The sequence below is a fragment of the Falco punctatus genome (genome assembly GCF_963210335.1).
Source record: "Falco punctatus genome assembly, chromosome: 1".
NCBI classification, from domain to species: Eukaryota; Metazoa; Chordata; class Aves; order Falconiformes; family Falconidae; genus Falco; species Falco punctatus.
The window spans coordinates 15,957,308-15,971,810 of record NC_137580.1 but is presented as its reverse complement, the minus strand read 5'-3'; the positions used below and the strand labels follow the sequence as shown (position 1 = coordinate 15,971,810).

The following is a 14,503-nucleotide window of genomic DNA, read 5'->3' as shown; positions in this document are numbered from 1 at the left end:
TTTCTTCTCTCCCCAGTTTGGATGAATGGGGAGGCCCTCGAGTGAAAGCTGCTTTTCATTACTTCCACCTCATACCTACGTGAAAGGAAGAGCCCTTTTAGCACACACAAGCACCGGAGTAAAGGAAAGCTTCCTTTTTCTACCAGAAGACTATCGGCTAAACGGCTCCTAGCTTCTCTTTCCAGTCAGGTGGTTTCCAATCAGAGTTAATTACTCCAGTCATTTATTCTAATCACCCTCTCCGTACGGCCAGCAGTAGTCTGTCACAGGGTGGCATCGTTTGAAGCCAGTTAGGTTTGAAAGCCACGGCAGGGTACTTGAGGCTCATTAGCGAGGCCTCTCCAAGCCTGGCTCTGGATATGCTCCCTGATTAACTCCCTGTGCCCCGCCGCCGCTCCCGCCTCCCGCGCCCAGTAACCCCTGCCTTGCCGCTTGCCTTTTCCGTGCGGCTCGGTGCCAGCCCGCCCGCGGCGGGGACGAGGCGGGCTCCGGCGGCGGGCACGTAGGCACCGCGCCCTTCCCGCCAAACGCCGTGCGGTTTTACCCCGCTGTGCACAAATGGCGCTTTGATTTCTCCCCCCCCCACCTTGCAAGGGCCGGGGCGGGAAGCTCCGTCCTGCGGCCGGCCCGCCACCTGAGGGGAGGGCAGGGCCCGGCGCGGCACTGCGACGCGGCCCGCTTGTTTTGCCTTTTTTTTTTTTCTTTTTCTTTTATTTTCTTTCTTTCCAGATATTACATAAAGATGCCTTCCCTATTTGTATCTATCTGTCTTTTTTTTTTTTTTTTTTTAAAAAAAAAAGGCAGCTTGCCCTGCAGGACAGGTAGAATTGAAAGTACAGACTTACCGGGACTTACTAAAGCCTTTAATTTCCCTCCTGCTCTGGCGGTAGGGGAACTTCAGGGTAAGGCTGTGAGGAGAGGGCTGGGTATCTAAACCACTGGCAGTAACTGGTCTGCTGTGGGTTGTGATGGTGAGGAGCTGTGGGGACCTGCCGCCGCTGCACAGTCCTGGCCTTCAGATGAGGCCTTGGTCGTATCCTTGTGCTTTCCTCGTTCTGGGTAAGAAAGGTTGTCATGCCACAGGTGTGGATTTTATTTATCTTTTTAAAATAAAAAAATAATACAAAAAATCTATTGGTGCTACACTCAGTCAGACTACGTAGTTTTAATGGGATGTTATTTCAGTAAACCCTTGTAATTTGGTAGTTGCTGCTTTAAAAAAGTGCATAACATCGTGTTGTTTTTTAGGTTTTGTGTTTTTTTTTTAAAAAACTCACTGCCTCTCCCCATCCCCCAGACTGGGAAGTAATGCCACAGGTATCTGCTTGCATATTTGCCTTGTAAAGAGCAAGAAGTGTCTCTGGGAGTAAGGCCTCTGAATTAAGTTGTTACTTGGCAAGTGGGAGTTAAATGCTTTTTTATTGCAGTGTATTTTTATTTTATTTCTAAATGTTAGGGGGTTTTAGGCCGTCTCCTGTGAAGAAAAAAAAAATCATATTGTTAATACAAGGGAGAATTTTGGGATTTTCTAGCAACATAATTAGCTTACAACTGGAAGAATTTAATTCATTAAAATGTTAATAACTGACCATATGCTTTTTCAGCATGTAACCTCTGAATGTTAATAGTCCTACACCCTTCCTGCTAGCGTGGTTCATGGCAGAGTAATATAACGGTTATGAAAAGTTTGCTCTCAACTGGCCACAGAATGTCTGTTGTACTTGGAGGTGTTTACGCCTTGATTTCCTGAGCATGCTCAATATACTCAATATATCACTTGTCCTTCTGTGTACAGCCGTCATAGTGGAAATTTGAAGCAGTTTAGGCGAAAGAAGGGAATAAAATCTAGAAGAAATGAAATTGTCGCCAAGAAAGCAGTATGAGCAAAACTATCTCAAACTCAACATGCAATGCGTGATTAAATTAGAATAAAAAAAGAGAGATTTCTTATTTTCTAAGGATGGACATTTTAAGAAGTAATTTACAAATATAATCTGTTTTCAGTTTGATTTCTTTCAAGCATTGAACCTGACTCCTAAGAGCTCTTTGTTCTGTTACAAATTCCAGCACTTGCCAAATGACTCCCAGGGAGCAGGAGACAGCCCAGGGGATCCAATGGGACAGGGTATGGCAAACAGTCAAGACTGGGGCAGTGCCTCCTTAATCAGGAGACTGTGGAAGTTCTTGTCCTAGGGTATTTGATAGAAGGTGAGCCACCCTGAGCACCAGTTTGTCTGGATCCAGACTTCCTGCTTAGCAAACATGCCAGAACAAGATGTTAAATGAGAACCTGCTGTGTTTGGGCAAGTTTGCAAAAGCATTTAGTTTTCTAAAAAGTGTCTTCTACAAATGTGTGTTTTTCCTTAAAAGCTGAATGTAGAAGCTGATACACAAAAACTCCCTTTCTCAGTCACTGTTAAAGTCAAATAATGATTCTCCTTTGTCTTTCCAGTTAAATGCCAACCTTAAGGAGTCTGATGTCCTTGCCAAACACACCTTGCATTGTCATCCTAGGCAACCACTCAGAATGTCTTTATGAAACATCAGGGCTTCACTGTTCACAGTCAGGGCAAGGAAGCAAATCCCGTGCTTATCTATGCGTGTTAGCCCCAGAGCAGGTTACGCATCTGTGCCACTTGATGATAAAGTGCTGTTTCCTATTTTTTTAACTGTGTTTGATTTATTCAGATGTGGTACCCTAATTGCCTTTGTAAATCTTGTGTTCTGTTCTCCAAAGGCTCTTGAGTGCTTCTTATTCTGTGAATTAGCAGACAAGTCAAATGACAAGGTTGAAATGACTCTGCCTGACTCGCATCTAAACTGTGTTTTAAATTTTAAATTCCTTGACCTTTTGTCTTACCATTTCCTAATCTTAAACAAATTTTTCTAGAACATTTTTTCCCAGAACTGGCTTCAAAGACAAATTAGATTAGTCTTTACAACTCTTCTGCGATGTTTGCTTGTGCTATTTGCAATGATTTGAAGACCATGTGTTTGCAACCAGTTCTGTCTCCTCTTTACATGCATACTAATACTTGTTGATCATCACAGTTCTTGTGAATTGCATATACAACTGACACATCAAAGCACAGCATAAATGCTGCAAGCTGTTGAAACAGAGTGCAAAAATAAAGCAACAGTTGACTTTTAGGGCTTACAGACTAAATCAGAAGGAAGAAACATACAAGAAGATTAGATATAAGATGTGTTAAAAAAAAAATCATAAGTTTCTCCCAATTTGAAGTGTATTGTGCTGTCATTAACCAGAAAGTATACGTAGGCTTAAACTTTAATTTGGGGATTAAATGAGATCGCAGTGCTCAGCCTAATACTTAACACAAAAGCTGTTTCAAGTGTAGTTTTGTCTGTGTTCACATTAAAACTTCTTTGCATTTTGATCATAAAAGTTCAGTTCATGTTTCAGACATTTCCTAAAACTTCATGACCTTCACTGCATTCACTAAGTTTCACCACAATTGTGCTAGCTGTGTATTCATTTAGTATAAGTAAGCTAAACCCCCACCGCTGGGTAAGTGTACTCTTATTATAACATTTCCCTGACTTTCAGAATATGGCCTGTTTCTAGCTTCAGCGAAAAAGTTTGTTCAGCCTCAAAGGCAAGCAGATTTTACATGGTTAAAGTTTTGTAGTGTTGTTTTGCACCTCTCTGAATGGGAAAGAATCTGTAATGCTAAAAGCTGAATCACTGTTTACCATGACAAACACCCTTTTTCAAGTGTGTAGTACTTTGACCTTTCAGTTTGTCTTTGGCTAATACTTGACACTCAGAAGCACCTGTGATCATGTTGACAAGGCTCAGGGAGATGCCACACAAACCCCTTGGCTAGAAGTGTGCAAGGTAGCTGAAGCCTTAGAAGCAGTATACCTGCCTTAACCTTCTGAGAGGAAAGGTACATTAGCTTGGCAGCATAGGGTGCCAACGCGATTGCATAGTTTCACTGCCAGCTCAGTCGGCTGGATCAATACACCTCACTGCATTGTGAAATACTGTCATATCTTGTGGGATTTTGGTGTTTGGTGTTGTTTTTTTTAAACACAAAACTTCATTTAAACTAATTTGACTGAGCCAACTGTCAGCTGTGTGGTTAACAGCCTGTGCTTCCATGGGTAATAGGTTCCAGATCCAGGCTGTCAGTCTTCATGCAAACAAGTGCTGGAGGAACTGGGAGAGGAATTGCTGAATTTCAGGGAGGAGGGAGCTTCCTGCCTCCTTTTGGTGCTGTGTGTGAGCATATTCAAAAGGCATTTTCATTCAGTCTTGGCCTCAGGATGTTGCTGACTCTTCTGGAGGAGAGAATCCTCTAACAATGTAGCAGACATTTTAAATGTGGACAAAAAAATGCAGGGACGAGGTTGAGGGATGCAGAAATGGTAGAGAAATCAGCAACACCTCCTGGTGTTATAAATACTTGGTTTTAGCCATATTTGTAGTAATAAATGGTTATCTAGCTGGTCGTGGTTAGATTTTCTGTGTGTCTCTGGGGAAGGACAAAGGCAAGCCACATAAATCAGTATTATCACAGGAATAATGATAGTGATTCATGTGATTGCACAACTGTAATTAATTATGGCTTTTATATATTATTTTTCATGTAGGGGAATTTAATAAGGACCTCCTGATCATTTTTTGTTTCGATCACTTCTTCTGTACGTTTTCTACCTCTGGCTGAGAAGAAATCACACAACTAGGAAGGCGCCATTTTTGGTATGCCTTTTGAAAAACATCTGTTGGTTTAGGGAGCCAGTTGCCCGAGTTAGGTTTTGCCCACTCTTTTTTTCAATGGGGAAGTTAGTATTGCCACAACCATGGCTGGTGGAGTATGTGAACAAGGAGGTAAGCCAACACGTGAATTCATAGTTCATTAACTGTTGAGAACCAGTGTGCGTGCTCAAGGAGAAGGATATAGCAATTACATGCACTGTGGGCAAATTAGTCCTTGTTTGGCATTTGACATTGTAACTACACTGCTTTGGGACCTGGGTGGCCTTTATTTAACTTGTTCTCAGTTTCTCTGTAGTGTCATCTTTGGAAGTTTGTGTTTTTAAGTCTAGCTCTCCAGATGTTCTAACAGTCATACGCTTGTGTCTTCTAATGAGTCACTTCAGAGATCCTGCAAGCCAGGATACTTCACCTTTCTAAGTTGTTCTGCTATGAAGGTTGTAGAATTGCTCACAAGAGTAAAGATAAACATCTGTGTAAATGTTTTCACTGTTGGCACCTAAGGTAGATATCTGAACTTTGAAACTTAACAACAAAAATGTAACATTTGGTCTGTTTATCTGTATTCATGGTAAATTGTAACAATTTTGCCTTAAAATTATTGCTTTCAAATTTGCAGATTATCACGGATATACTGAGAAATATTTTTTTAAGGGTGATCGCTGCCCTTTATGGAAAGGGTAGCTAAGAACACTCCAAGGCAAGTTTTCATATTCACCTAAATCTTTTATTCCTGGCACCTAATGATACACATTTCAGTTGAGATTAAAGCCAAATTTCAAAGGAAATGTAGCTTTCATTTTAGAAAATACGTAACAGCTGTCTGACTTGTCCGCTTAAACTACAGAATAACAGTTGTAGACTGAATATAGAAATCACCAGAAGATTCAAAGGTGCTCGAGATTTTTAGCTAAACATGCTACTAATTCACTCTTCTTTTGGTAGTAATAACATAAATTCATGTAGGAGTTTGAGTCATTAGACTGTAAAATATTTTCCTTTGTTTGCGTGCCACTTATGGAGAATATAGTTTGCCACAAAATTCTGTTTCATTAAGTTACACGAATTCTGTCATTACTTAGTACCTTATTGTTAAATACAGAGAAGTAGAAGGAGCAGAGGAAGAGGTTTATGTTCCAGAGATCTCCTGTGTGTGACTTTCTTCTCAGATTGTTGATATCCTTTGTTCTGTAACATCAGTCATCTTCAGTAAAGCATCTGAGTTAAAACTTTATATTAAGGTTGTGTTTTCCGGAGATCTTTCTCTATTTTATCCTGGTGTTGGTACCAAATAGAGAAGTGAAATGCTAATTTTGGTTATAACAGTAATGAAGAATACATTGGCAGTGCACTTCTGGAACACACACACAAAATGAAAAATGAGATAGTTCTTATAACGTAAGCTGTAAAGCAATTGCTTGTTTTCTGAAGGATTTAATTTTTAAAACAAATTGCAAAGTACAGTAAATAAAACTATATGAATTTGCTTGGAACAGTTATTTAGCAAGTTAGAAACCACCAGTCATGTAAACATTTTGATGTCCATTTCATCATTTCAAAATTTGTATTACCTCATGCAGATCTCGGAGGTTTCTCCTTAGTATGTCTGCTGTCCTCTTCCTCGTCCTGATATCTTCAAGGCAGGCTTGAGTTCCGTATCTTTCTAATAGCTTCTTATACTTTTTTTCCCCTCAGATGTCTACCCATGTGATCAAATAGTGCTGCTGGTGACAGTGTGTTTGGTTAATTTACTTTTTAAATACTAGTGGTTACTGAGAAAGCTCAAAAGATAAAGCCAGCACTTCAAGAGTTAATATGTTATTAGGAGGACAGGAAATCTGGCAACTATTGCAGAAACTAGACCTAATGGTGCACACAAACAATTTGTCAGTCTTGGTAAATGTGAATAGCTTTCTGCAAAGTGGCTGGTTTTGCTTTGTTTGAACAGCCTAAACTTTTCCTTTTCGGACTTTAAATCTTAGAAGTGAAATGTGATCCACATATTGAATCAAAATAATTTAATTCAAAACATATTTTGATTGGAACAAGGTTGACAAGGAAAAAAACTCTAGAATAAAAAAAAAAAGTTGAAAGGACTTTCTATCATATATTTAGCAGGAAAATTTGAAACAGTTCTAATTAGGCTGAAAAAACCAGCCTTCTTCATTGTAACTTACAAAGGTCATATATCAATGTTAAGGCAGCATTACCAGCTTGTGTCTGAAAGCCTGCACATGCAAACATAATTCCAGTTGTTTGGTTTTGCTAGTTTTGTTGTTTTGTTTTTTTTTTAAATGTATGTGCACACAGATACTTCCCAAGCCAGAATACATACTTAAAGTAGTTACCTGGTACTGCAGTTATACGGGTGCTTTGTCATGTTCAAGAAGGGTATTTTTCATGTCAAAATTGTGTTTGTGCTAAAAATGTGTGAAATCCTAATTTATGCTTTTCTGTTCATACCTAAATATTTTTCAAATGGAATGTAAAAAAGAGACTCAATTATTTTGTGTTTCAAAGGAAATTCCTTGCTTCAAAGAGGAATGAAAATATTTAGCCCATTGAAGTTAATAGGTAATTATTTGTACTTGAGATTTGTAATTTCTTACTTGCTGCTGTAGTATATTCCTGGTGTTTTGATGGTTTTGGTTGTTTTGGGTTTTTTTTTTTTAATTGAATGAATAGGAAAGATTATTCATGTGTGAGAAACAATTTTGATTTCTCATCAAAGCTTCTACTTTCACTTTAAGTATATACAAGACATTTTGTATAGTTCGGGCTTGTTTTCTGTCTTTCAAATAAGAGTTACATGCGTGGTTTATGCTTTGCTTCAAGATTACTTTGCTTTAATCGGCATAGGAATAAGGCAAATCCATGGTCTGTTTCTGTATAGCTTGATTATGAATAAATACCTATGCTGGTAAAAAAGGGATACAGTTAATCCTTTAGTCTTATTTCAGAATTGGAACATCCCAGTCTCAAGCACAGTATATATACATTTTTAATAGACATAATTTCATATGCTATATGTCATTACATAATCTAAACCAGAAAGAAAATTAGAGGGCAAAAGCCAATATAGTCACTTCAAAGATACAAAATTTGATTCCAAGGGTATATTATTATTTGGGAAAACATATCATAATAAATGGTTAGAGTATTTATACTGGAAAAAGAAAAATCTTTCTTAACCTGCTAGTTTTATGTTTTTGTTGTTCCAACCCTGTTTTACCAAATCATTTGTACCAGCATTAGACTGACGTTAGTCTTTGGTTGCTAGCAGGAAATTATTATCCATTCATTCCTTTCAGAAAACAGGGCAAAAAAAAGATGCACAGAGAATAATGAATTTCAGAGTTGTTCATGAAGAGGTACTTTTGATTGCAGACATTTAGTGACATCAGATTATGTATTTGAAAAATATTTATGAATAAACAAAAATTTCCTTCTTAGATGAAAGCTTCAATTTGTTGATGTGTCTGAAGCATGTCTACCTTGGGAATGGAGAAATGAAAGTTACTAATAGGTGTTTGTGTTTGACATCTGTATACTGTACTTTTTAGCATATCTCAAGTGTTTTAGTCTCTGCCTAATAGATCTCATTAAAGAAACAGATATCAGCCCCAAGACAGTTTGTCAAAGTTAATATGAGTCCCTGTGGACAGAATTGACAATTTGTGTGTGGCTTCGTGTGACAGTCTTTTCATGGTCTTGTTTGATCCTTTAACAATTGGACATTAGTCACTGATTTGTTTTACAATAACTCAATAGGATTGAATATTACTGTATTATGCTGGACATTTTAGGGAATTTTCTTGTTTTGCACATTTTCCTCAGAGCACACAGTAAATGATGTACTTGGTCTGCTGTGGGAGTGCTAACAATTGATTGGTTTGCTTTAAGAGCAGCATGGGAAGGATGTTAGTATCCCATCGCTGTATGCCATATTTAACTTGAGCCTTAATGAGCACTGGCTGTCCTAGATGCTTAAGTAAACCTAAATGTGTAGCATTTGATACCCTTGGTTTAGTTTTGCATGAGGCAAATGCTAAGAGTAACATTGAAAAAAACCTCTCCTTTTTACAGCTGGATAGTTTTCTAAATTGGAACTTTTTCACTTCTCAGATGTTTTGTTTTTAAGGAGCACCCATACATAAATAGTATATACCAGCATGGCTGTGAAGTGCATCACATGTACTGGTACATTGTATTATTTTTCTTGAAAGTCTACTTCATTTTTTAATCATTATACAGACTGTTAAATATTGTTCCTCCATTGATTGTGTCATAGTGTAAGCACTTCACTCCACCCGAGAACTTAACTTTGACCCTGAAATGACAGGCAGGTTTATTTAGCGTTTGAATTTGTGTGCTATGTTTGGTCTGGCCTTCAGTGTCCTGGGTATTGATGCTGACTACAGTAATTTCTAATTTAACCCTTTTATTTGTGATTTGGCAAATAAGATTTAAAATGGCCTAATGTGGAAAAAAATAAAAGAAAATTACCTGCTTTTGAATCTGTGTAAATTACAAGTGTGAAATTATTTAAACTTGAAAAAGAGAAGTAAATGGCTCCCACACATTCCACGAAAGCGCAGTGTGTTTTAGTTTTGCTTTTTTAAGAAAAAGTCAGAATTATCCGTTAATCTGAGGAGGTTGCAGAGTGATATTCCTTTAGTTATTCATGTCCAAATGTTTTGGTAACGTAATTTTTACAAAACCTTTACAAATCTAGCTTTCGAAGAAAAGGAAAATATGAATAACCTCTGCACATACTACATATATATATGTAAAAATGCACAAGTTCTTAACACTATTTTTCCTAACATTAAATAGTTATGGTGATAACAGTAAGTATATTCTAGGGTTAATTTTTTTTAGCAGGATAGAAAGAAAATTAATTCCTATCATTGTCATTTGCTGAGCCCTGTAGAATTTTATGGCTGCACATTGTAGTATTATGGACACTCATGAGACTCCTGACTGGTTTTATCTTATTAAACAATTTTGAAATCATTAATTTTTAATTGGCCCGCTTGTGGTTTTTTATAGTTTTAATTGTGTGTCTGTGTCTAAATGTTGAGTTTTTTTTTTTAATTTGAAGAAAAAAAGAAAAAAGTACGAAAGAAAAAAAATCCTTTCTAAGCATATATTTTGTAAGGTATTTCCACATGATCATCCAGAGAGATACTACACTGTGTGGCAATTCATTTTAAAGAATGCTTTCAGCAATTCAGTATTCTAATAAAAATAATAATAAAAAAAAAGAATGATATGATGTCAAAGATATGTACAGGTCTTTTCTTGATTGAAAGTTCTAATTAAGTGAATCGAGGAAAATTAACTGAAATTAGCTGTCAGAAAGTCACATTTAAATGACTGATGATCTGGTGTGGCAGTAAACATTTAAATGATATAAATTGCCATTTAAGTGTATGGTTTAATGTTTGTCATGCATTAATATGACATGAGACTGCAGTGACAATCAAGCAGCTTGCTCTAATTTGAACATATTTAGGGCTTTTGTGTGGAGTGCACCATACAAATTAAGACAATTGCTGTTTTTATGTGTCAATTTAAATGTTGTTTTCAGGCATCAGTTAATGAAACAAACCCATCATTTTTGAGTGCAAGTTGCAGAGTGATTTCCTTGGTTTTCAGATTAATTTTAACTTCCTCTGCTCAAAAATTAGGAATTTCCTTTACAAGGAAAATGCCATTCATTTTGTTAGATGAAGAGAATATCAGACTTTGTTGCATTGTTTCATTTGCTTATTCAAGTAAGAAATATATTGAATTCTCTGTATAAAACAGAGGAAGAAAATCATGCTGATGACTTAATCTAGATGAATTAACCCTTCAGATGACAACAATTTTTAGGTTATCTTTGAACATATTTGTGGTGTACCTAATACTGTTATGGAGAGATTCGTTATTGTTTGGATGCTTTTGGTTTGGGGATTGTGTTGTAACTGCAGTACATCTTCAGAAAAGTGACTTAATCATTCATCATAGGACTGTTTCTGTATAGGTTTGTATAAGAGATGTATACAAGAAATGCATAAAAGTAATAGCAAGTTGATATTCCAGCAAGTTAAATACTTTGTACCCTAACGTCCCTAGTTACTTCAGTTTCCCTGAGTCTATCAGTCTTCCCTCTGTCAGAATGAGATTACCATGCTGTTGTTATTTACTGTGACACAGAAAAGCAGAATTTCATCTTGAGAGTTTATCAAAATATAGTCTGGCTGACCATAAATGCTTTCCACTCACTGCTTTTTTTTTTTGCTTCCCCCCCCCCCCCTTATTCTCACTGTTCTAGTTTAAAAAACAATGTCTTTTGGTCAGCAGGCAGTAGGGCATGAGACTCTGGCATCTACCAGAGGACCCACCTTTTTTTGGATAGAATATCTAAAATCATCAATTAACAGTTACTGATTCTGTATTTAGACTTGCTAAGATAATTTTGTATGCTGTTAAAAAATATGCTTCTACTACTACTAAATGATGACTATCTGGCAAACTCAAGTTTATATATTTTGTGTGTGGTTTTTTTTCTCACAGGCATTAGAAAGTGAGTTTGTTTCCTGCCAGCTTCACCAGTGGATTGATCTGATTTTTGGCTACAAACAGCAAGGGCCAGAGGCTGTTAGGTCCCTGAATGTATTCTACTATTTGACTTATGAAGGAGCTGTTAATTTAAGTTCAATAACGGATTCCATATTGAGAGAGGTAAGTTTGTACTTCAAATGTAGTAAAGGAAAATCTTTGTTAATCTTTGTGTTCTCTTGTGGTTTGGCAAAAAGCCAGTCAAGTGCAAGGTGCTTGAACCAGTTGTCACAGCATGCAAAATCAAGAGAACAAGCCTGCAAGTTGTTCTTAAACTTTGTGCACCTGGAGTCGGCACAAACTGGATGCCAATATAACAACGTATGTTCGGGGATTGCTTCAGTTGCTGAGGGCAGTCATTTTGTTCACTGGATCTTACTGGATCTTAATGGCAAAAGACGAGCAAGCTGATGTGGCTTGTACTTTTGAATTTTCTTTTACAGTTTTAACAGTTCTCTTTTAATGCAATCCTACATATGTAGCACACATCAAGAACTATAGTTTTGTAGCTTCCATTATTTTTATTGGGTTGCTATCAAATTAGTAATAACTTGTCTTGTATTTTTCATGCACTAAAGTGAATGTTTAAACATTGGAAAGATCAGTAGTCTCACTCAGACTCAGCACCATTCAGAAAAACCTAATTTCTAAAGTATCCCTTAGGATATTGTGGGCTTAAAGACTATTCCCTCGTCCATCTAAAAAATGTTAAAAAAAAAAGAAAAGCAGGGGTGTGGGCAAGTAAAACAGGGTTTTGATAGGTTTTACATCCTCTGTTCAGACAATACATTGGTATCAAGTATAGCTGCATGTATATTAATTATAGAATAAATGTATGTGGTATTTTGTTACAAAATATTCTGAATCCCTAAGAACAAAGTATTATGAATGCTATCAACAATTTTATTTAAAAGGGTGGCTAGATGTTTACCAACGGGGAATATATATGTGAACTGAATGAAAATGCGAATGAAGACATTTCTGCTTACAAATAATAGGTTTGAAGTTCACTGTAGAATTCTAGGCTAATCCTAATAGATGTTTTTGTTTTTTATTGCTTGTTGGAAGAAAGTCTGAGAAGTAAGCAATTATTATTTTCTTTGTATGTACCTGCCATCCGACTGTTTGAGGCACCTTGACAGACTCTGTAGAGAAAGTCACGTCATAGCAACACTGTGGGCTGTAGCTGACTTGTGAGTGCAGTGGAAAGGTTTGGAGAGTGTGCAGGGCATGTAGGCATATACAGGGACTTGCTTAAGTACCAAAAGTGATGGCTGGATGTCGTCATTATGTGGGCTGCCATCAGTCTGCAGCCTGCATCTTGGTCCACTTCAAGGTAAAATACATATGCTGCACATAAATACACTTAATTGAGCTAAGAAGAGAGATACTGGAACACCTGGCTTTTAAGAAAATATGTCATCTGGATTTGAAACAGTTATTGACCCAAGCATACTAGGTGTTCACCCTGTCATGTTTTCATTTCATTGATAATGTTTGTCTGCTGTACACTGACAAGGAAACAGTCTTACCTTGTAAGAGTATTTATTAGACTCTTGAAATGCTAGGTTTAAGTGTGAGCTGAAAAATAGACTGGGCATTGTGTGTAAATTGGTTCTTAATTTTGGTATTAAATGAACCATCATTGAACCATTGTTTATGGAACTAATAATTGAAGTAACACTAATCAAAATAGTGATCTGCCACACACAATTTTTAGGTAGTTTTAAATTTTTCTAGAGCAGTTCTGTAATTAGTTTAACTGTGATCTCTTCTGCTTGTGTCATAGCCTGAAAAAAAGTAATTTAAGACCAGGGGAGTTATGAATTTGTCTGGAAGTGTGGATCATCTCAGCTAGAGAGGCGTTCACTTCGTACTGCTATAAATACTTACTGCTTAACATATTTTGTTACCAAATCTTTTGAATTTGTCATGTTTTTAATGTATTTGAATACAAGTTTTTTTGGTGGTTTTTTTTTTTTTTTGAGTTGTTCTATGGTTCCTGGACTGAGTAGCATATAAAAATGAAAACAGGAGAGGGAGAATAGCAGTGTTGTTGAGTTCACAGTAATGGAGTAGCTTAGCAGCAGCAGAATTTCAAAACACTATGGATGGTGTCAAAAATACATGCTGATAAATGCTGGCAGCAGAATGAATGGTTATCTTGTAACACTTTTGTTCAGAGTTACTTGAAGATTGGTTCAATGGAATATTTTTATTTATTATTTTTAAGCAGGTCAATAAAGCAGTAAAAGCATTCCTGTTTAGTTAGGTATCCCTTGCTATTTACATGTATATTGTAAAGCACATTTTTTTTTCTTATGTAAATGTGTATAAGTAATTTGCAATGGTGTGTATGATCAGCTCTGATATGATATTGACAGTGCAGCGATTTAATGACTATCATCACCAATGGTGAGTTATTCTGTTTTTACTTATGAGTAGAGATGAAAGTAATAAAAAATCTGTTTGTGTGTATATCTGTGTGCATAATCATTCTATATCTATGTGCTAAATGAATTTATCATGCACCTTTGACAGCCTCACCTTCTTCTGGCTTACTAATCTGTCTCCCTGAGGACCTGTGCTAACGTTCTGTACTGCCAAGCAGCTTCAATCAGCATTTATTTTTCTCCTTCAGTCAGCTTGCCAGAAAATATTTCTTCTTTTCTCCACCAAATTCCTGGTTGGAGGCCAAATAAATTTCTGATCTGGACAATTAACAGTATTTTTACACAGGCATGACACCTCAGATTTAGCATCTGTTTATTAAGCAACTATTAAACCGGAAATGTTACTCTGGATTTCTTGATTTCTAAAAGGATGCTTTTGGCTTTCTCCCGACAAGTTTCAGGGTTTGGGCCTTTAAATCTTGACAGTTGTAGCAGAAAATGCATTTTTATTTGCAAACCTGAAACAAGGAGAAGCATCTGTATACTCTGAGAGTTGCATGTTACAGAGGCTTTTAGGTTTTATATGGAATAATAGCATGTGCTTAAACCATGGCAATTTCTCCACATAGGTAGTCTATGCTAAGCCTGAACCACATTGGTAGTGAGAAGCCTATGTTGCATGTGTTTCTGAAGTATCTTTACAGATATATGTATGGATATTGGTGACCTAAGTCATCAGGAGAGGCCACACACAGAATAA

The 14,503-nt window shown here is 36.9% G+C and overlaps 1 protein-coding gene across 3 annotated transcripts in view; it reads left to right on the top strand.

Moving 5' to 3' along the window:
• The window catches only part of LRBA (LPS responsive beige-like anchor protein), a 417,388-nt gene that overhangs the window by 346,480 nt on the left and 56,405 nt on the right, over positions 1-14,503 (top strand). For all 3 annotated transcript variants that reach the window (XM_080368631.1, XM_080368630.1, XM_080368629.1), the window contains one exon: positions 11,306-11,473. In XM_080368631.1, coding sequence (XP_080224757.1) covers positions 11,306-11,473 — 168 coding nt within the window. The remainder of the gene's footprint in view (positions 1-11,305; positions 11,474-14,503) is intronic.